Source organism: Carcharodon carcharias, chromosome 5, assembly GCF_017639515.1.
Source record: "Carcharodon carcharias isolate sCarCar2 chromosome 5, sCarCar2.pri, whole genome shotgun sequence".
Taxonomy (NCBI): Eukaryota; Metazoa; Chordata; class Chondrichthyes; order Lamniformes; family Lamnidae; genus Carcharodon; species Carcharodon carcharias.
The window spans coordinates 19,656,565-19,680,041 of NC_054471.1; the positions used below are offsets into that span (position 1 = coordinate 19,656,565).

Below are 23,477 nucleotides of genomic sequence, written 5' to 3' on the forward strand. Positions count from 1 at the left end.
TGAAGGTGAGGAACACAAGTCCAACAAGGCTTGCAAAATGACTACTGCACCCCATACATCTCTCTTTGGTGCATCAAAATAAAACAGCTTTTATTCCCTGCAGGATTATTGCCTTGATACAATTTCAGAAACATGTAGGCACCAGCATCTCAACTCCATTCAACAGCTCCTTTGATAGCCCAAATTCAAGCAAAGAAACTCACTGTGGATCATTGAGTACATTCTAGTGGTACTGTTTCACTCTTATATCAGTCTCCTCAGCAAAGGGGGTAGTACAAATTATAAGAACTGAGAGAGATGGTGGCAAAGTGATAATGTCACTGGACTACTAATCCAGAGACCCAGGCTAATGCCCAGAATACATGGATTCAAATCCCGCTCCGGCAACTGGTGGATACATAATAAAAGAAAAACTGGAACATAAACCTAATCTCAGTTAATGGTGACCATGAAACTATCATCAATTAACATAAAAATCCACCTGGTTCACTAATGTCCCTTTAAAGAAGGAAATCTACCATTCTTGCCTGCCATATGTGACTCTCAACCCACAGAAATGTAATTGACTCTTAACTGCTCTTTGGAATGGCCTAGCTAGCCACTCAGTTCAAGGGCAGTTAGGGATGGGCAACAAATGCTGATCTTGCCAAAGATGCCCACATCCCATGAAAGAACAAAGAAAACAATTATTCAGAAACTTGGCAGTCTAGGATGAGGAGTTAAGGAGTTTCCTTCAACGATTTGGCTTGAAATTGTACCAACTGGAGACTTGTTCAGCACAGAGACTAGAATTGAGAGAAAAGTCTCTCAGCAGTAAAAGTCAATTTAGAATCATATAGTACTGGAGGCCATTCAGCCCATCATACAGATGGGCTCTTTGAAACAGCAATCCAAACAATCCCAAGCCACCATCTTTTCCCCAGAGCCCTACAAATATTGCCTTTCCAAGCATTTTCACCTTGTCTCTTGTATTAGACAGCAATGTAACTACTGCCTCTGGGCAGCAGGTTTTCAATTAATTTGGGTTTAATTGCTGTACTTGAACTGTTATGGCTTAATCTTGGTTCTATGCACAAAAGACAACATTTTTGGATTTGATTCATATACTAACTAATAGCGTAGAAGTCGGAAAACTCCTCCAGGAAATTGCTGAGGGCAGATGGGAAGAATGCTCTGGGATCATCATGATAACAGAGAAAAGATATGGACCAACAACGCGGAGAAAGTACAAGTACTTTCAAATCAGTTTCTTCTTCTGTCAAGGATATCTGGTCTTCCATCATCTGTACAAAACAAGAAGATTCACTGTAAAGTTTATGTTTGTATAAATGCAACAAGTTCATCACCTTTAACATAGTAAAATGCCCAAGACAATTTGGCACTGAAGCACATGAGATATTAAATAAAATATACAGTGCTAGTGTTTATACTCTACACAAGCCTCCTCCCATACCATCTACTTCATCTTAATCTTCCTAGTTTTGGACGTTCTGCATTCTCTGCACATCTACTCTGTCCGACTAATTCAAAATTTAAAAGAGCTCTATTAGATCTCCTTGAAGTCTAAGGCAGTGGCATAGTGCTTTTGTCACTGGACTGATAATCCAGAGAACCAGGATAATGCCCTGAGGACCTGGGTTCAAGTCCCACCACGGCAGGTGTTGGAATTTGAATCCAATAAAAATTTGGAATTAAAAGTCTAATGTTGACCATGAAACTATTGTGGTTTGTTGTGAAAACCCATCTGTCCTAATGTCCTTTAAGGAAGGAAATCTGCCATCCTTACCTGGTCTGGCCTACATGTGACTCCAGACACACAGCAATGTGGTTGACTCTTAAATGCCCTCTGAACAAGGGCAATTAGGGATGAGCAATAAATGCTGACCTAGTCAGCAATGCCCACATCCCATGAACGAATAATGAAAAAAAATTGTTTCTACTCCTTTTTCGTTCATCTAGTTCAGTGGTTTTCAAAACAGCCGACAGCAAGACAACGTGAAACGTGAGCTGGGAGTGAAGTGCAGCCGTCACGTGTACAGAACTGAATGGGCTGGCTGGCTGCCTCACCCAGGAGGGGAGTACACAAGGACAGACAATGAAAAGAGAAAGAGGCAGACCCATCTTACTGATATCTGGAAGTAAATGCCTGTTTTATTAAAACACCCAGTGCATGCAACACCTTTATGAGTATTATAATTTAGATGGAGGGTCAGTGATGACTAATCCATTTGATAAGGAGTCCTTCAACCAATAAAGTTTGATAACAACGTTTCTAGTTTCCTTTTGAAAGCATCATTTCCTATGATGAGAATTTCACATTCCAAGTGAAGAAATTTCTTGGTGTCATAGAGTTATACGGTACAGAAACAGGCCCCTCGGCCCATCATGTCCGTGCCAGCCATCAAGCATCTAACTATTCTAATCCCATTTTCCAGCACTTGGCCCGTAGCCCTGAACGCTATGGCGTTTCAAGTGCTCACCTAAATACTTCTTAAATGTTGTGAGGGTTCCTGCCTCTACCACCTCCTCAGGCAGTGTGTCCCAGATCCCAACCACCCTCTGGGTGAAAAAACTTTCCTCAAATCCCCTCTAAACCTCCTGCCCCTTACCTTAAATCGATGCCCCCTGGTTATTGACACCTTCGCTAAGGGGAAAAGTTTCTTCCTATTTAACCTAAGTCCCTCATAATTTTGTATACCTCTATCAGGTCCTCCCTCGGTCTTCTCTGCTCTAAGGAAAACTAGGGTTTGGCCTATCCAGTCTCTCTTCATAGCTGAAATGTTCCTGCCCAAGCAACATCCTGGCGAATCTCCTCTGCACCCTCTCCAGTGCAATCACATTCTTCTTACAGTGTGGCGACCAGAACTGCACTCAGTACTCCAGCTGTGGCCTAACTAGCATTTTATACAGCTCCAACATAACCTCCCTGATCTTATATTCTATGCCTCAGCTAATAAAAGGTAAGTGTCCCATATCCCTTCTTAACCACTTTATTTATCCGTGCTGCTGCCTTCGGGGATCTATGGACATGTACACCAAGGTCCTTCTGATCCCCTTCTGTACGTTCTAGGGTCCTACCATTCACTGTGCATTCCCTTGCCATGTTAGTCCTCCCAAAATGCATCAATTCACACGTCTCAGGATTAAATTCCATTTGCCACTGTTCTGCTCATCTTACCAGCCCATCCTGTAATCTAAGGCTTTCCTCCTCACTATTTACAACACCACCAATTTTCATGTCATCTGTGAACTTACTGATCATACCTCCTATATTCATGTCTAAATCATTAATGTACACTACAAACAGCACCGATCCCTGCGTACACCACTTGTCACAGGCTACTAATCGCAAAAACAACCTTCGAACATCACCCTCCGCTCCCTGCCACTAAGCCAATTTTGGAGACAAACTGTCCTGGATCCCAAGGGCTCTTCCCTTCTTGACATGCAGGACCTTGTCAAAAGCCTTACTGAAGTCAATGTAGACTACATCAACTTCACTACCCTCATCTACACTCCTCAAAAAATTGAATCAAATTTGTTACACATGATCTCTCCCTGACAAAGTCATGCTAACTATCCCTGATTAATCCCTGCCTCTCCAAGTGGAGTTTAATCCTGTCCCTCAGAATTTTTTCCAATAATTTCCCTACCACTGATGTTAGACTCATTGGCTTGTAATTACCTGGTTTATCCCTAATACCCTTCTTGAATAATGGTACCACATTTGCTGTCCTCCAGTCCTCTGGCACCTCTCCTGTGGCCAGAGAGAATTTGAAAATTAGTGTCAGAGCCCCTGCAATCTCCCCCCTTGCCTCATGCAGCAGCCTGCGATACATCTCATCCGGGCCTGGGGATTTATCCACTTTTGAGCCTGCTAAAACCGCTAATACCTGCTCCCTTTCAATGTTAATTTGTTCAAGTATATCACTGTCCCCCTCCCTGATTTCTACACCTACATCGTCCTTCTCCATAGTGAATACTATGATCCCTATTGGATTCATCAGTAATTATCTTGAATTTATGGTCCCGAGTTTTGGATGCTCCAAGTTGAACCATTCTCCACATATCTACTCTGTCCAACCAATTCATAATTTAAAAGAGCTCTATGAGATTTCCTCTAAGTCTGCTCTTTTCAATCTTTCAATTTGTCCCGTCTTTCTCAATAGCTGTAATCTCTCAGCCTGGAACCATCTGTGTAAATCTTTTTTGCAGCTGCTTCAGTGCTTCTATATCTCTTTTATGGTATGGAGAGCATGACTGTGCATGGTATCCTAAGTGCTGTGCTATTAGGACAGGTAATCAAAGCTTTAGTCTAAAAGGTAGGTTTTAAGAAGTAGTAGTGAGGTGAAGAGGTTTAGAGAGGAAATTCCAGAACTTAAGGCCTAGGCAATATGGTCACCAATGATAGAGCGATTAAAATCTGGGTTGTGAAAGAGGCCAGAATTGGAGGACCACAGAGGTCTTGCAAGCTGGTAAGTTTTAAGGAGGCGACAGAGATGGGGAGACTGAGACAATGGAGGGATTTGAAAACAAGGATGAGAATTTTAATATCGAGGTGCTGCTGAGAGACAATGTAGGTTAGGCCAGTGGAACTTGGTGCTGCTCATATCGTAGCTTTTGATGAGCTTGAGGTTATACAAGGTGCAGGATGGAAGGCCAGCTAGAAGAGCATTGGAACAGTTATATATAGAGATAACAAAGATATAGAATAGTATTTCAACAGATGAGCTGAGGCAGGGTTGGAAGGAGGCGATGTTGCAGAGGAGGCAGTAGGCTGTCTTGGTGATGCAGGGGGTATGTGATCAGAAGTTCATCAAGGTCAAACAGGAACCACAGAGTTGTCAACGATTTAATTCGGCCTCAGGCCAAGGAGAGGGCTTGAGTTAGTGGCTATGGAATGGAACCTGTGGCAGAGGCTAAGGCTTCGGTCTTTCCAATATTAACTGGATGACATTTCTGCTCATTTAATATTAGATTCTAGCCAAGCAGCATGACAAATCAGAGGCAGTGGAGGATTGTCAGGGTACATGCGTTTTGGAATGCAAGGCACAAAATAGGGAGGGTCCGCAATTGGGAGTATTACAAGGAACAATGCATTGCACTGAAAGGATCACTCCACAGTAAGGCCTTGATTGTCCAAATATAATTTTGCAAAGCACTGAGCATAAATTTTCAATCATTATCCCCAATCAGGGCACCATTTACAATGCCTAGGTGCTAAGCTATAAAGCACTGAGAAAGGCAGTGGCTAAATGCCAAAACAGAGGAGAAATGTTATTATTGTCGTACCATGAGAGCACCATCAAGATAGGATGCTAAATGGACCAGCCACAGGATCCGATTTATAAGAACATATGTTTACTTTTTAAATTAGATACAGGCAATATTTTATGTAAGTGAACTGTCGAGGACATTTTTAGGGCCTAAAAAAATTGTTCTATTAAATACATATGCCTCGCATCCATTTTATTAAGTCATTTTAAGTTACTTGTAATCATCAATGTACATTCTCAACTTTACAATTATTAATCACAGTTAACCAAGCACTGGACGCAAGACAATGGGATTTGTTTTATCTGAACAGTATCAGGGTCTAACTTAAACTGGATTTCCAAAAATGAGCTCACCCCTTCAAAAAAGTGTAGCGCAGCAGCAAGATATTCCTGTCATATGTTTCTGGACTTAAAATTGGCCTCAGCAATAGATCACAAGGTATTTTTTAATCCTCTCACGGAATAGGAGCATTGCTGGCAATGCCAGCATTTGTTGCCTATCCCAAATTGTCCTCAAGGTGGTTGTGAGCCGCCTTCTTGAACTGCTGCAATCTATCTGATGTAGGTACACCCACAGTGCTATTAGGAAGGGAATTCCGGGTTCTTGACCCAGCACAGCGAAAAAACGTGATTTTGTTTCAAGTCAAGATGGTGTGTGGTTCAATTGAATTACTGTTGTTTTAAATTTCACAGAACGATGGAAATACAGAACTGCTGCATATTTAGATGTAGGTAATGAGATTCTCTCCTGCCCTTCTGCAAAGTATAAGCTGGATATCCTATACTTACTTCGTCATCCAGATCCTCCAGTTTCTTGTCGAGTTGTTGCAGCCTGTAGAGGTGGAACTCCTGCTGCAGCTCATCCGATGCGGTAAGATTCTTCAGCATCTGTTGAGGGTATCTGCTGGGGAAACAGGTTCCGATGTGATCGATAACAGCTCGCTCTAGCCACACTTTCCCTTGGCCTAGAAGCCGATCTGCCAGATAGTATCTGTCCAAAAAGAAACAGTCCAGGGTAAAGAAATGCACCAAAAGGTTTATTTTCAGATGTTTTCCACTCTCAGCTGGCCATTGCTCATCCATAATTGCTCTCAAAGTGACCATGTCCTATTTTCCTGAACCAGTGAAGTCCTTCTGAAGTTACTCCCATTGTGCTGTTAGGTTGAGTGTTCCAGGATTTCCACCCAGCAATGGTGATATATGTTCAAGACAGGATGGTATGAAACTTGAAGGTGATGGTGTTCCCAAGCACCTGCTATCCTTCCCCTCCTAAGTGATGGACTTGCTGAAGAGCCTGGGTGATTTGTTACAATGCATCTTGCCGATGGTACACACTGCAGCCATGTTTACACCAGTGGTGGAGGGAGTGAAATGTTTACGGTGCTGGATGGGTGCCGATCAAGTGGGCAGTTTTAACCTGGATTGGTGGAGCTTCTCGAGTGTTGTTGGAGCTGCACTCATCCAGGCAAGTGGAAAGTATTCCATCATACTTTCGACTTGCTCCCCAGGGACAGATTATCCAAGCTCTAATTTGGATAGTTACCAAGCCAATTTGTCTCACTGGTTCAGTTGAGTTTCTGATTAATTGTGACCCCCACCCCCGCACCACCACCCCAGGGTCTTGAAGATGGGGGATTTGGCAATGGCAATGCCACTGAATGATATGCAAGGTGATTATGCTCTCTCTTGTTGGAGCTGGTCATTGATCAGCATTGCTACTTATCAGCACCTGGTTGTTGTCTTGCTGCTTGTGGGTGTCCATTGCTTTATCATCTCCGGAATTGCAAATAGAAAGCTGTGCAATTAGCGAATGGCTACCAAACCGTTAACCAAGATATTATTTCTCCCTTTACGACCATTCCTGTAATCCATTCTCCTTACCTGTAGAAATGTTCAAACATGTTGGCCAGCTCAAGTCCTGAGAGGAACAGCATCGGCTCCAAGAATTGCTGCAGCTGATTTAGTGTTTCCACATTACTCGTGTTCATTTCGCTTTCTTGGATGCGTTGATCAATGTACTGTGCAAACCGCTCACTGACCTAAAGAACAGAGTTACATTCAACTCATCTCACTATTACATGGACTTCAATTAGGAAACACTAACTGCCCTTCCTACCTAAATCTCTCTCTCTCCTGACGCCCCTCTGAGCCAATCTTGTCTCTGACACACAATACCAACTGTCCTAATCCCCATTTTCACTAAATTGTTAACCACTGAACTTCTTGGCCCTTAAAACAAATTGACATTGTGAATGGTTTTGTTTCCTCAAGTATTCCCTTTTCAAAAGTGTCATCACCACCTTGTCAAAACCCCTAACCACCCACAACCACTCTGTCCTTGCAAAATACGATCACTTCCAAAATCATTTTCCTCCACAAACAGTTTGAAACTGTTGACACGTCTCAAACCTGTGTCCATCGATCACACAACTCTATGTTTTGAGTCTCTCCACTCAAGTTTGCATAATAACAACAGCACCGAAACAGTCCTGCTTCTCAGTCATCTAGTCCAGGGGGAGGTGATGGCGTAGTGGTATTGTCATTGGACTAGTAATCCAGAGGCCCAGGATTCGAATCCCACCATGGCAGATGGTGGAATTTGAATTCAATAAAAAATCTGGAAAGAAAAATCTAATGATGATTGTCAATTGTTGTAAAAACCCATCTGGTTCCCTTCAGGGAAAGAAATCCATTGCCCTTACTTGGTCTGGCCCACAGCAATTGACTCTAGCAAGCCACTCAGTTGTATCAAACTGCTACAAAGACTCAAAAAAGGAATGAAACTGGACGAACTGCCAGGCACCGGAAACGGCAACTGTAGCATCTGAGGGCGAGTGCCAAAATTGGGAGAGCTGTCTGACCAAGCAACAGCCTGACATAGTCATCCTCATGGAATCACACCTTACAGATAATGTCCCAGATTCCACCATCACCATCCCAGGGTAGGTCGAGCAGAGGTGGTGGCACAGTGGTATACAGTCGAGAGGGAGTTGCCCTGGGAGTCCTCAACATTGACTCTGGACCCCATGAAGTCTCATGGCAACAGGCCAAACATGCGCAAGGAAACCTGATTACCACCTACCGCCCTCCCTCAGCTGATGCTGAACATCACTTAGAGGAGGCACTAAGGGTGGCAAGGGTGCAGAATGTACTCTGGGTGGGGGACATCAATGTCCATCACCAAGTGTGTTTACTGAGCCGGCCAAGTCCAACTAGACTGGGTCTGCAACAGGTGAGGCAGGTGGTGGGGGAACCAGCAAGAAGGTAAAACATACTTGACCTCGTCCCAACCTGCCTGCCGCAAATGTACCTGCTCATGACAGTATCGGTCACTTGGAGTGACCACTGCACAGTCATTGCAGAGACGAAGCCCTGCCTTCACATTGAGGATATCCTCCATTGTGTTGTGTGGCACTACCACCATGCTAAATGGTTTTGAATGACCTTGAACAGATCTAGCAACAGGGCATCCATGTGGGGCAACAGCAGAATTGTACTCAAACAGAATCTGTAACATCATGGCCCAGCACATCCCCCACTCTACCATTACCATCAAGCCAAGGGATCGACCCTATGTCAATGAAGAGTGCAGGAGGGCATGCCAGGAGCAGGACAAGGCATACCTAAAAATGCAGTGTCAACCTGCTGAAGCTATAAAACTGGGCTACTTGCATGCCAAACAGCATAAGCAGTAAGTGATAGACAGAGTTAAGCGATCTCACAACCAGCGGATCAGAACTAAGCTCTGCAGTCCTGCCACATCCAGTTGTGAGTGGTGGTGGACAATTAAACAACTCACTGGGGGAGGCGGCTCCACAAATATCCCCATCCATAATGACAGAGGAGCCCAGCACCAGTGCAAAAGAGAAGGCTGAATCATTTGCTACAACCTTCAGCCAGAAGTGCCGAGTGGATGATCCATCTCAGCCTCCTCTGGAGGTCCCCAGCATCACAGATGCCAGAGTTCAGCCAATTTGATTCACTCCATGTGATATCAAGAAATGGCTGACGGCACTGGATACTGCAAAGGCTATGGGCCCTGACAATTTTTCAACAATAGTACTGAAGACTTGTGCTTCAGAACTTGCCGCGCCCTAGTCAAGCTGTTTCAGTACAGCTACAACACTGGCATCTCCCTGGCTATGTGGAAAATTGCCCAGGTATGTCCTGTACACAAAAAGCAGGACAAATCCAACCCAGCCATTTACCACCCCATTGGTCTACTCTCGATCATAGTAAAGTAATGGAAGGGATCATCAACAGTGTTATCAAGTGGCACTTGCTTAGCAATAACCTGCTCACTGACACCCAGTTTGGGTCCGTCAGGGCCACTCAGCTCCTGACATCATTACGGCCTTGGTTCAAACATGGACAAAAGAGCTGAGCTCCAGAGGTGAGGTGAGAGTGACTGCCCTTGACATCAAGGCCGCATTTGACTGAGTGTGGCATCAAGGAGCCCTAGCAAAACTGGAGTCAATGGGAATCAGGTGGAAAACTCTCTGCTAGTTGGAGTCACACCTAGCGCAAAAGAAGATGGTTGTCATTGTTGGAGGTCAGTTATCTCAGCTCCAGGACATCACTGCAGGAGTCCCTCAGGGCAGTGTCCTCGGCCCAACCATCTTCAGCTGCTTCATCAATGACTTTCTTTCCATCATAAGATCAGAAGTGGGGATGTTCGCTGACGATTGCACAATGTTCAGCACCATTCACAAAGACTCAGATGCTGAAGCAGTCCATGTCCAAATACAGCAAGACCTGGACAGTATCCAGGCTTGGGCTGACAAGTGGCAAGCAACATTCGCGCTACAGAAGTGCCAGGCAATGACCATCTCCAACAAGACAGAATCCAACCATCGCCCCTTGACATTCAACGGCATTACCATAATTGAATCCCCCAATATCAACATCCTGGGGGGTTACTGCTGACTAGAAACTGAACTAGACTAGCAATGTAAATACTGTGGCCATATGAGGTCAGGGGCTAGGAAACATGCAAGGAGTAACTCATCTCCTGACTCCCCAAAAGCCTGTCCACTATTTACAAGGCACAAAGTCAGGAACGTGATGGAATACTCCCCACTTGCCTGGGTGACTGCAGCTCCCACGACACTGAAGAAGCTGGACACCGTCCAGGGCAAAGCAGCCCACTTGATTGGCACCACATCCACAAACATTCACTCCCTCCACCACCGACACATTAGCAGCAGTGTGTACCATCTACAAGATGCACTGCAGGAATTCACCAAGGATCCTTAGACGGCACCTTCCAAACCCACGACCACTACCATCTAGAAGGACAAGGGCAGCAGATAAATGGGAACACCACGACCTGGAGGTTCCCCTCCAAGTCACTCACCATCCTGACTTTGAAATATATCACCATTCCCTCACTGTCAAAATCCTGGAGCTCCCTTCCTAACAGCACTGTGGGTGTACCTACACCACATGGACTGCAACGGTTCAAGAAGGTAGCTCACCACCACCTTCTCAAAGGCAACTAAGGATGGGTAATAAATGCTGGCCCAACCAAGGAAGCCCACATCTCATGAATGAATAAAAAAAAGGATGAATTGGAATTTCCTCTCGTTACACACAGGGCAGACCAACGTCACTAGTTTCTGCCTTCACCCAAAAGCTCCATGCTGTTTCTACCTTTCTTCCCAGCCACTTTTTCAGGTTGATTGGGACTAGCCAAAACCTCACTGTTCTTTTAGAGCCCAAGCTAGTATTCAAATCCCATATCCTCTCAATCACATAGACCCTCTAAATCCACTCAGTAATATTGCCCCTCTGCACCTTTGCATCAGCCCATCTTTTTAAGTTAGCTTCATTCATGCCTTTGCTCACTATTCCAGGAACTTCCTAGAATGTAAAGATAACTACATAGCCACCTCCCCCGACTTCTTTTCTCTACTGCAAACTGTCCTCTCCCCTCCAACAGTACCTGCAAGGCCGCCTATGCCTAAGTTCGAGACAATCCAATCACCTGCCTCTGCCACATTCCTCCCTTCAACTAGCCCACCTGGCCACAAACTTCCTCTAAAGGTCCCCACTGCTTTAACCGTGAATTCAGCACTTTCTCTAGTTTCTCGTTTCATGCCTTATCCAAGCTCATCTTATCCATGAGTCCCACTCCCTCTGCCCTTGACCATATTCCCACTAAACCGCTGACCACCCAACATCCCTTCCTGGTACCATGTTAGCTGATATTGTTAACTGTTCTCTCTCTTCCTGTGCTGCCCCTCTCTTTTTCTTTGAATATGCAATCATCACACTCTCCCCAAAAACAAACCCTTGAACCCATCATTCTTGGAAACTACTGCCCCATCTCCAATCTCCCTTTCCTCTCCAGTCCTTGAACATATCAAGAATGGCTAAATAGGTTTGGCCTTTATTCATGAGAGTTTAGAAGAATGAGGGGTGATCTTATTGAAACGTACAAGATTCTGAGGAGGCTTGACAGGGTAGATGTTGAGAAGGTGTTTCCACTAGTAGGGGAATCTCAAACTAGGGGACATAGTTACAGAATAAGTGAACACTCATTTAAAACTGAGGTGCAGAGGAATTTCTTCTCTCAGAGGGTAGTGAATGTCTGGAAATCTCTACTTCAGAGAGCTGTGGAACTAGATCACTGAAGTATTTAAAGAGGAGGTAGATATATTTTTGAAATATTGGGGAGTTGAGGGCTATGAGGAGCTGGCACGAAAGAGGAGTTGAGGTCCGGGGTAGATCAACCATGACCTTGTTTTATGGCAGGGCAGGCTTGAGGGTCCGAATGGCCTACTCCTGCTCTTACTTCTGATGTTCTTATGTGACTGGAGTCCTCGCCTCCTAAATCCATGCCCATCTTTCCAATAACTCCATGTTTGAAACCCTCTAATCAAGTTTCCACACCTGCCACATTACTAAAACAGCTCTCAAAGTGACAAATGGCATCTTATGTAACTCGACAGAAGTAAATGAAACCTTGTATTTCTTGACCTGTCCGCAGCTTTTGACACTGCTGACCACACCATCTTCCTCCAACACAAGGAGTGAAAGGTAGAGTCTGAAGGCTTTGTTGCTTGCCCAGTGCCAGGGCTAAGGACAACTCCATGAGGCTGGATGAGTGGTAAAGGGGGGGGAATCCAGTTGTTGTGGGTGCCAACGATGTAGGTTGAACTAAGAAAGAGGCTCTCTAAGGGAGTTTGAGCAGTAAGGGACTAAATTAAAAAGCAGAGCCAGAAAGGTAATAATCTCTGCATTACTACCTGAGCCAAGAGTAAACTGGCATAAATAAGATCAGAGGGTTGAATGTGTGGCTCAAAGATTGGTGTGGGAGAAATGGGTTTCCATTCATAGGATACTGGCACCAGTACTGGGGAAAGTTAGAACTGCTCTGTTGGGAAGGGTTTCACTTGAACCTCACAGGCACCAGTGCCCTTACGAATCAAATAATTAAAGCTGCAGAGAGGGCTTTAAGCTAAATAGTGGGATGTGGCGGCTGGAGGAGAAAGAGTTCAGATGAGGAGAATTTTATAAATGAGAAAGGACAAGGCACTAGTGCAGGATAGAGATATGGGTCATGATAATCAGAGTGTGGCAGGAAGGGATAGAGCATACAAATGAAAGAATGTACCAGCAAATAAGATCAGAGTAAGGAACATGGTAAAAAGACAAAATTAAAGGCTTTTTATGTGAATGTGTGTAGCATTACAAGACAGATGAAGTGATGGCACAAAAGGAAATGAATGGGTATGATATGGCAGCCATTACAGAGATATAGTTGCAAGGTGACCAAGGTTGGGAACTGAACATTCAAGGGCATTGAAAGATAGGAAGAGAGAAATAGGTGATAGGATAGCTGATTTAATAAAGGGTGAGATCAGTGTAGTAGTGAGAAAAGATCTTGATCAAAGATGTAGGATCAGTTTGGGAGGAATTGAGAAATAGCAAGGCAAACAAGCCACTGGTTGGAAGTGGTTTATAGGTATAAGTTGCCTCATAAAGGTTAAGACACGAGCATTCATGGCATTGGGGGTAATATGTTAGCATGCAGAGAGTATTGGCTAACTACCAGGAAACAATGTAGGAATTAGTGGATCATTTTCAGGTTGGCAAACTAACTAGTGGCGTGCCGCAGGGATCAGTGCCTCAGCTATTTAAAATCTATATTAATGATCCGGATGAAGGGACCGAGTGTACTGTAGCCAAATTTGCTGACAATAAAAAGTAAGGTGGCAGAGCAAGTTGTGAGGAAGACACAGAGTTTGCAAAGGGAAAGAGATAAGTGAGTGTGCTAAAATTTGGAAGATGTAGAATAATGTGGGAAAATGTGAGAATATCCTTTGGTAGAAAAAATAGGAAAGCAAAACATTATTTCAATGGAAGGCTACATAATGCTGTGATACAGAGGGATCTGGGTGTCCTCATATATGAATCACAAAGTTGTCATGCAGGTTAAGCAAGTAATTAGGAAGGCAAATGGAATGTTGCCCTTTATTGCAAGGGGGACAGAGTATAAAAGTAGGGAAATATTGCTACAACTGTACATAATGTTGCTGAGACTACCTCTAGAGAACTGTGTACAGTTTTGGTTACCTTACTTAAGGGGGGATATGCTTGCAATGGAAGCAGTTCAGATAAGGTTAATTGGACTAATTCCTCAGATGAAGGTGTTGTCTTATGAGGAAAGTTTTTTAAATTACAGGATGTGGGCATCGCTGGCTAGGCCAGCATCTATTGCCCATCCCTAAGTGCCCTTGAGAAGATGGCGATCAGCTGCCTTCTTGAACCACAAAAGTCCATATGGTGCAGGTTGATGGTAAAGGTTGTGGGTTTGGAAGATTATGTTGATGAGCCTTGGAGAGTTGCTGTAGTATATCTTGTAGACAGGCTACTGCTGCCACTGTGCATGTGGTGTAGGTACACCCACAGTGCTTTGAAGGAGGGAGTTCCAGGGTTTTGACCCAGCGACAGTGAAGGAACGGCAATATGGTTCCAAGTCAGGATGTTGAGTGGCTTGGAGGGGAACTTCCAGGTGGTTGTGTTCCCTTGTCCTTCTACACAGTAGTGTCCTTGTCCTTCTACATGGTAGTGGTCAGGGGTTTGGAAGGTGCTGTCCAAGGAGACTTGGTGAGTTCTTGCAGTGCATCTTGTAGATGGTACACACTGCTGCTACTGTGCGTCGGTGGTGGAGGGAGTGAATGCTCGTGGATGGGATGTCAATCAAGCGGGCTGCTTTGTCCTGGATGGTGTCAAACTTCTCAAGTGTTGTTGACGCTGCATTCATCCAGGCAAGTGGAGAGTATTCCATTAAACTTCTTGGAGATAGTGGACAGGCTTTGGGGAGTCAGGAGGTGAGTTAGTCGTTGCAGAATTCCCAGCCTCTGACTACCCTAGTAGCCACTTGTAGTGACGGTTAGATTCTCTCTTGTTGGAGATGGTCATTGCCTGACACTTACATTGCACAAATGTTACCTGCCAATTGTCAGCCCAAGCCTGGATATTGTGCAGGTCTTGCTGCATTCAGACATGAGCTGCTTCAGTATCTGAGGAGTTGCGAATGGTGCTGAACACTGTACAATCATCAGCGAACATCCCCACATCTGACCTAATGATGGAAGGATCATTGATGAAGCAGCTGAAGATGGTTGAGCCTAAGGAACTACCCTGAGGACCTCCTGCAGCGATGTCCTGGAGCTGAGCTGATTGACCTTCAACATCTTTCTTTGTGCTAGGTCTGACTCCAACTAGCGGAGAGTTTTCCCCAATTCCCATCGACTCCAGCTTTACTAGGGTCCTTGATGCCACACTCAGTCAAATGCTGCCTTGATATCGAGGGCAGTCATTCTCACCCCACCTCTGGAGTTTCAGCTCTAACTGCCCTTGGACTGAGGAGCTTGCTAGGCTATTTCAGAGGGCAGTTAAGAGTCAACCACATTGCTCAGAGTCTGGGCACACATGTAGGCCAGACCAAGTAAGGATGGCAGATTTCCTTCCCTAAAGGGCATTAGTGAACCAGATGGGTTTTTAAAACTGATGGTAATTTCATGGTCACCTGCGACTAGCTTCCAATTCCAGATTTATTAACCGAATTTAAATTCCAACAGCTGCCATGGTGGGTTTTGAATCTATGTCCCCAGAGCATTAGACTGGGCCTCTGGATTACTAGTCCAGTGACATTACCACTACACCGCCTATACTCATGGGAAGAATGAGGAGTGATCTTATTGAAACATGTAAGACTCTGAGAGGGGCTTCACGGGGTAGATGCTGGGAGGATGTTCCCCCTCGTGGGAGAATCCAGAATTAGGGCACACAGTTTAAAAATAAATTGTCCTTCATTTAAGAGAGAGATGAGGAGGGATTTCTTCTCTCAGAGGGTCAGTGGAATTCTCTTCCACAGAGACCAGTGGAGGCTGGGTCATTGAATACATTCAAGGCTCGACAAAGGAGTCCAAGGTTACAGAGGTGCAGGCTGGAAAGTGGAATTAAGGCTATCTTATTGAATAGGAGCAGGCTCAAGGGGCCAAATGGCCTACATGCTCCCATTTTTCATTCTCTTCTGTTCAGTTTGTACCCAGAACCTCAGTGTGTACAGGATATTGTATGGCTTATGCCAATGTGAGACGAGCAGGTTGTAGCTGGAATTGTTCAATGGTGAACAATGCAGTAGTGAGGAGGTCACATTTTCACTTACATGCATGGCGGTGAGATGGGATAGCTGAAGGAGTGCTGCTGCGAAGCCCTTGCGCAGTGCTAACACAAAGGCCATCTGTTGCCCAAACAGTTCCTCCATGGCATTCTTCAACTTCAAATACATATCCCTGTAACGTTTGACAAAGTCAGGAGAATTCCAAGCCCCATCCAGAAAGCGTTTAACCTAATGGAAAAAAATATTGTCAGAAACAAACGATGGAAGTACCATTGCCAATCTGATGTTTCTTTAGTGAATTTTAAAATTGCAGTACCATAACTCTGCCTCTAGAGGCTGATAATGTTTAAGCCATGTATTTGAGGTATGAGGTCAGTGAAAATACAATTACATAACAGTTCTGCAACTGACAACTTCTCAAATATTAATGCTTCACCAAAATTACACAATAAATTCAAGAATCTGCATCCTGTGATCACACACTATCTGTAGGTTCATGCACACTATCTGCACGTTCATGCACACTATCTGCACGTTCATGGAGTGGAATCCCTTCCAGTTGACAAAGGCTGACCCACTGGCACTCTAATGGCCACCTGTATGCAGTCGATGGCACCCTGGACACAGGGGAACCTAGCAATCGCTGCAAAGCCTCTGGCTCACTCAGCCTGGCTGACCTTGTCCATACAGTAAAGAATAAAGGTCAGTGCTCGCCTGAATAGAGCTTCTGTCACCAGCTACATGCAACTGTGGACAGCTGATTGGGAGACTCTGCAAAAATCCCCCACTGACCCCTGGAAAGAGCCAGAGACATAGAAGTTGAGGGCCGCTGTGAGCCTCAGAGTCACTGGCATGAGGTGTCCACCCACACAGTCAGAGCTGATCTCAGGGCCAATCATCTGACAGATGGAGGTCACAGTCTCCCTTGAGAGGTGGAGCCTCCTTCAGCATTGCACCTCAGACATATTGAGGTAGCTGCATCACCACCTGTAATCCCTGGCAGCAGGATAGTGGCATCTTCTGTGGCCCCTTCCGCCTTGGACTACCTGCTGGCCCTGTACCCACTGTGCCTGCGATTCTCCTCTGTCAGGTCCCTCCCCCGGGAGCTGCATTGGGATACCTGGCCTCCTCTGTCTTCTGCCCCTCTCTTTCTCCTCAGAAGAGGTGCCACCAGCAGAGAGCACCATCCCCATTACCAGGGTAACGGAAGGCTGTCTGATACCTGGAAGGGTCCACACGATCTGAATCCTCCAGGGACCTTGCAGTTACCAAGGCGTCCTGAAATGAAGCCTGGAAATGCTAAGAATGGAGCCCTGAACAGCGATGAAGCTGCCAAGTACCAATAGTTTACCAGCAGCAAACTATCTACCAAACTCGCCACTACTCACACTGTCAATGCTGCTGACCCTTTTTATCCCGCCCTTGGATGAGGTTTTTGAAAATGTCAGCTGGCCGCCTGCCCATGCAACGAGCACGAAATCACACGAGCAACAAAAAATCACCGTCAATGGCCTGTTAATGGCTTTAAGTGGCCTATTCATTAATGGCAGGCACAGCGCTGACAGCCACGCATACCCACCGAGCAAAATATCATACCAGTGTGCGATGATGCGGGGACGCTTGCCCAACGTCATCGCGCACAATTTTATGCCAGATCAGGTCCAGCACGTGCCCACCTGTGGGACATAAAGTCCTGCCTACAGTCTCAGACCCACTCCTCTCCTCCTTCAAACCGAATGTAAAATTCAATCACATTATGGTCTGAAGAACAGTCATACGGACTCGAAACGTTAACTCTATTTTTCTCTCCACAGATGCTGTTAAATCTACTCAGTTTTTCCAGCACTTTCTGTTTTTGCTTCAAATTTCCAGCATCTGCAGTATTTTGCTTTTATATCATGGTGACTGCGCCTTCACCATGAGGTCATTAATTAATCCCATCTCATTGCACAATACCAGGTTAGTACAGTCTGCTCTCTGGTTGGCTCCTGGACATGATGTCCTAAGAAACTACCCCGGAAACATTCTATGAACTACTCATCTAGGCTACCTTTGCCCCTTGGACTTTTCCAGTCTATATGTAAATTAAAATCTCCCATGATTATCACCGTGTCTTTCTGACAAACTCTCTTTATCTCTTCCTTTATGCTCCATCCTACCAAGGGTGGAATTCCATGAACTAAAAGTTGGAATTCTGGCAAACAGTGCAAATTTCTCATCACTATCCTTACCTGTTGCTGTACTACTCCGTGCCAACATTGAGCTATCCCAGAGATGCTGCTGGGCTTGCTCACCATCTGCCCTTTCACAGGCCCAGAGGTGCTGCTGCTGCTGTCTTTTGATCTGTTTTTGCCATCTGCAAAGTACAAACACATGTTTATATGATTGACCGACTCCAGTTGACTGTCATCTTTTATTTTCAAATCCTATTTTCTAAAAGATTCACAATAAAGAAGATATTTCTTTAAGAACAACAAGATCTTGTCCATTCCACACCAATCTAATGAGTCACATTCAATCCCTTACAGCACAGAACTTTTATTCTCAGCCAGACTTTCCCTGCTGAGTCACTCAGGTGTGCTTGGCAGCCAGCAATGTTCATGGAGCTCTGGAAACAGGAAGGCATCCACCACATCCTGAAATCAGAATGTCTGCAGCCTACCAATAAAAACCACAACAGAGACAGCAAAGAAAAGTTTGTGTTTCACTCAAAATTCAATTAAAATTACTTGCGAAGGAAGAGGGCTTATCAGAACTAATTAACCCAAGGAGTGGAGACATGCTGTGTAATGAACTTGCAAGTTAGTTAAGCAATTGTTGCAGAATCTCAGAATTGTTAAAGCGCAGGAGGCCATCATTCAGCCCATCGTGTCTGCATCGGCTCTCCAAATGAGCAACTCACCATTTCCCCACCTTCTCCCTGTAACCCTGCATTCTCTCTTTTCAGGTAACAGTCTAATTCCCTTTGAACGCCTCAATTGGTCCTGCCTCCACCACACTCCCACGCAGTGCTTTCCAGACCTTAACCTCTTGTTGTGTGAAAAATGTTTTCACGTCATTTTTGCTTTTTTTGCCAATTACTTTAAATCTGTGCCCTTTCAATCCTTTCATGAATGGGAACAATTTTTCCTCTCACCTCTCAGGCTTCTCTTCTCCAAGAAAAACACTCCTAACTTCTCCAATCTGTAACGGAAGTTCCTCTTCCCTGGAACCATTTTCATGAATCTTTTCTGCACCTTCTCCAATGTCTTCACATCTTTCCTAGTGTGGTGCCTTGAACTGAAGCTGAAGCCAAACTAGTGTCTTACACAAATTCAACATAATCTCCTTGCTCTTGTACTGTATGCCTCTATTAATTAAGCCTAAGATACTGTATGCTTTATGAACAGCTCTCTCAACCTATCATGCCACCTTCAATGACTTATGCACATATTCACCTCAGTCCCTCTGGTCTTGTACCCCTTTCAGAATTTTACCCTTTACTTTATATTGTCTCTCCATGTTCTTCCTACAAAAATGAATCACTTCACATTATTCCACATTGAACTTCATCTGCCACTTGTCCACCCATTTCACCAACTTCTGTGTGTCCTTTTGAAGTTCTACACCATCCTCCTAACATTTCACAATGCTTCCAAGTTTTTTATCATCCACAAATTTTTAAATCTGTACATCAAGGTCTAGGTCATTAACATACATCAGGAAGAGCAAGGGTACCTGGGGAACTCCACTACTAACCTTCCTCCAGTCCAAAAAAAATCCCGTCACTCAGCCAATTTCATTTTCATGTTGCTGTTGTCCCTTTCATTGCATGATCTATAACTTTCCTCACAAGTCTGTTGTGTGGCGCTGTATCAAATGCATTTTGGAAGTCCATGTACACCACATCAACAGCATTACCCTCATCAACCCTCTCTGTTACCTCTTCAAAAAACTCCAAGTTAGTTAAACACAATTTTCCCTGAACAAATCCGTGCTGGCTTTCCATAATTAACCCGCATTTGTCCATGTGACTATTTTGTCCCAAATTATTGTTTCTAAATGTTCCCCCGTAACATAAGTTAAATTGACCGGCCTATTGTTGCTGGGCTTGACTTTACATCCTTTTTTGAATAAGGGTGTAATATTTGCACTTCTCCAGTTCTCTAGGACCACCCGAGTCCAAAAAAGACTAGAAAATTATGGTCAGTGCCTCAGCAACTTCCAGTCTCACTTCCCTCAGCATCATTGGATGCACCTCATCCGGTCCTGGTCCTTTATCAACTTTTAAATATAGACAGCCTATCCAACACTTTCTCCTTAAAATCTTCTAGTGTACTAATTATGTCCTTTTTCACCATGGCCTGGGTAGCATACCTCAGCTATTCCCCCTGCCTCCATGTCGGAATCCCTTTATTGGTCCTTAATCAGTCCTACTCCTTCTTTTACCACCCTTTTACTATTTATATGCCTATAGGAGGCTTTGGGATTCCCTTTTATGTTAGGTGGCAGTCTCTTTTCATACTCCATCTTTGCTTCTCTTATTTGCTTTTTCATCTTCCCACAGAACATTCTATATTCAGCCTGGTTCTCACTTATATTATCCACCTGACATCTGTCATAAGCACACTTTCTCCTTCAGCTTAGTCTCTATTTCTTTTGTCATCCAGAGAGCTCCAGTTTTGTTTGCCCAACCTTTCCTCTTCCTGCGAATACACCTTGACTGTGCCTGAATTATCTTCTTTAAAGGTAGCTCATTGTTTGGTTACCATTTTATTTGGCCCAGATCTATTCTTACCCCACTGAAGTCGGCTTTCTCTCAGTTAATTCCTCTTACTCTGGATTATTCTTTGTTCTTTTCCATAGCCAACCTAAACCTTAAGATACATTGAGCACTGTCCCTAAATTTTCTCCTAAAGTACAATAATTGCATTAATTACTAATGACTGAAGAAAAGTCAAATGAATTATGAAAAGAAAGGAAAAACGTTTACATAGTGCTTTTCATGACCATGGAGTTCTCAAAGTACTTTACAGCCAGTGAAGTACTTTTTGAAGTGTAGTCACTGTTGTAATGTAGGAAGCACAGCAACCAATTTGCACACAGCAAACTGCTACAAAGAGCAATGTGATAATGACCAGATAATTTGTTTTTGTGATGTTGATTGAGGGACTAATGTTGGGCAGGACACCAGGGATAACTCCTAGTTCTGAGAGATCTTTTATATCCAACTGAGTAGGGAGATGGGCCTCAGTTTAACAGCTCATCCAAAAGACTGCACCTCCGATATTGCATAATACTCTCAGCAACGCACTGGAGCATCAGCCTTGATTTTTACGCTCAAACCCAGGAGTGGAACTTGAACCTGAAACATTGTGGAGAGAGTGCTGCCAACTGAGCCATGACTGACACTTAATACACACCCAGTACAGACAGTAGACTCAGCACAGCATCATTTTAATGAGCTTCTATACTGCAAGGCCCATTTTATCCAACCCAAGGCTCACATCAAAGAATATGTGGGGAGGTGATGGTGTAGTGGTAATGTCACTGGATTAGTAACTCTGGGGACACAGGTTCAAATCCCACCATGACAGCTGGTGGAATTTAAATTCAATTAATAAGCCTGGAATATAAAGCTAGTCTCAGTAATTGTGATCATGACAATTATCATCAATTGTTGTAAAAACCCATCAGGTTCTATAATGCCTTTTAGGGAAAGAAATCTGCCACCCTTACCTGCTCTGGGCTACATGTGACTCCAGACCCAAGGCAGCTCAATTACCCTCTGCAAGCCACTCAGTTCAAGGGCAATTAGGAATGGGCAACCAATACTGGCCTTGCCAATGATGTCCACATCCCACAAAAGAATAAAAAAATCGTCTCTTCACTGTGCTGCTTTTATTTAAGGATAGTTGAGACAGCTGAGACTCCACTTTTGATTTTCCTTCTCCCTCCCTCAAGCAGCTTGTTCGTAATAGAAAGCTCAGTGCATGCGACTTAAGTTACACCCAGCAGTCCAACGGCTCCCCTGAATGCTACAACCTGCTTTGATGTCCTTTATTTTTGACATAAAATTACACAGTCTGCAGCTCAGAAACTGGCCATTCAGCCCAAATGTGATAAGATGAAGGACAATGATGCTGACAAATGGAACTCCTCCAAATTTAGATAGTGAGGGCTGAATTTTTAGTCCTTGATGAGGCAGGTAGATAGGCAGATGAGCACTGAATTTCACAGCGTCAGCTGGCATGCAAGTTTCCCACTTCCATTCCTCGCCTGGACCATTTTCCTGGAGGTGAGATGGAAGCAGCAGGGCTACTCAATTGCAAGTGGGGCATAACCAGCTGAGCCACTTTAAGGCCTATGGTTGGAGGCCAAATTGAATTTTCCAGTTAGCCTCCAGGTCCCCAGAGGCATCGGAAGGCAAACTCCACAGTCAGTGCTCCAGGCAGCTTAGAGATCCTCCCTGTAATGTCTTTGCAAATCTGTTCCTCCATGTCTTTCTCACCAGTTGGTGGCCTATAAAATACGCCCAGTACTCTAATGATACTTCTGTTGTTTCTTAGCTCTAATCAAAGATTCTGTCCTTGGCCCCTCTAGAACATTTTCTCTTTCCAGCACTATAATAGTACCCTTAATCAACATAGTAATAAAACTATTGTTTCCTCCAGATTAATAGAGCAAGCAGCTGGTAAAGTTTAATTTTCCTTTCTATTCTAAAGTGTAAATGTGATATATCCAACAAGGTGAATCCTTTACGAGTCCAAAGTGTAAATATTCAAATTCAGCTCCACAGGCATTCTTTGATAGCAATATTTTTGGCACAAAAAAATCCCTCAACTTCACACAGTGACAACTTATAAACACTATAATAGATCCTGCAGAGTTTCCAGGTAATTCTGCTTTTGTTTTGCAGACAATGATGAGTAAAAAAGCAAGGAATGCTGACAGTGACAATACTTCAAAACAATTCATTTCACAAAAAGCACTTCAGGACATGAGAGAGGTGATAAAGGACAGTATCAATACAAGTTTGCTCTTTCTTTCTAAAACTACTTTCCAGTTTTATAATAGGCTCACTGAAGTTCATGAAAACATAATACACAGTGGGTTTTATCCATGGCCAGTACCCTTACCAGGTTTAGCAGTTGGTTTTAGCTCCTCTGTTTCCATCCGGCTGGTATCTACATGAACCAGAAGGTGACAGAGGCGTCGAACCCTGGAATTAAATATGGCAGCTCGGCCTTTGCTCCGCTTCAAGACTTCTGAATTCTCCAGGTATTCACTCAGTAGCCAGGATAATGGACTAGGGTTACTGTTGTCTGAAGCAAGACAATGGAATTATAACAATGACATCAAAATAAACATGTAAGATGACAATTTATAGGCAATTGATCAGCTTTGCCATCAGAGCATACTGTGTTGTCACAAGGTGCATTCAGTGCATTGACATATGCATGATAGACAGGGGAGGAAAAAAAACACCAAACCCAATGTTCTTCAATGGCATGTGATACTTTAATGGTGCGTGACACACTCTTCATTCATCACCTTAACTTGTTCTCACCACTAGTGATAAACGC

The 23,477-nt window shown here is 44.1% G+C and overlaps 1 protein-coding gene across 3 annotated transcripts in view; it reads right to left on the reverse strand.

The window, feature by feature from the left end:
- LOC121277892 (cullin-9) overlaps positions 1 to 23,477 on the reverse strand; it is a 301,897-nt gene that overhangs the window by 82,218 nt on the left and 196,202 nt on the right. For all 3 annotated transcript variants that reach the window (XM_041187673.1, XM_041187674.1, XM_041187672.1), the window contains exons 20-25: positions 23,031 to 23,216; positions 18,144 to 18,268; positions 15,958 to 16,140; positions 7,158 to 7,315; positions 6,066 to 6,267; positions 1,112 to 1,283 (exon numbers count right to left, since the gene is read on the reverse strand). In XM_041187673.1, coding sequence (XP_041043607.1) covers positions 1,112 to 1,283; positions 6,066 to 6,267; positions 7,158 to 7,315; positions 15,958 to 16,140; positions 18,144 to 18,268; positions 23,031 to 23,216 — 1,026 coding nt within the window. The remainder of the gene's footprint in view (positions 1 to 1,111; positions 1,284 to 6,065; positions 6,268 to 7,157; positions 7,316 to 15,957; positions 16,141 to 18,143; positions 18,269 to 23,030; positions 23,217 to 23,477) is intronic.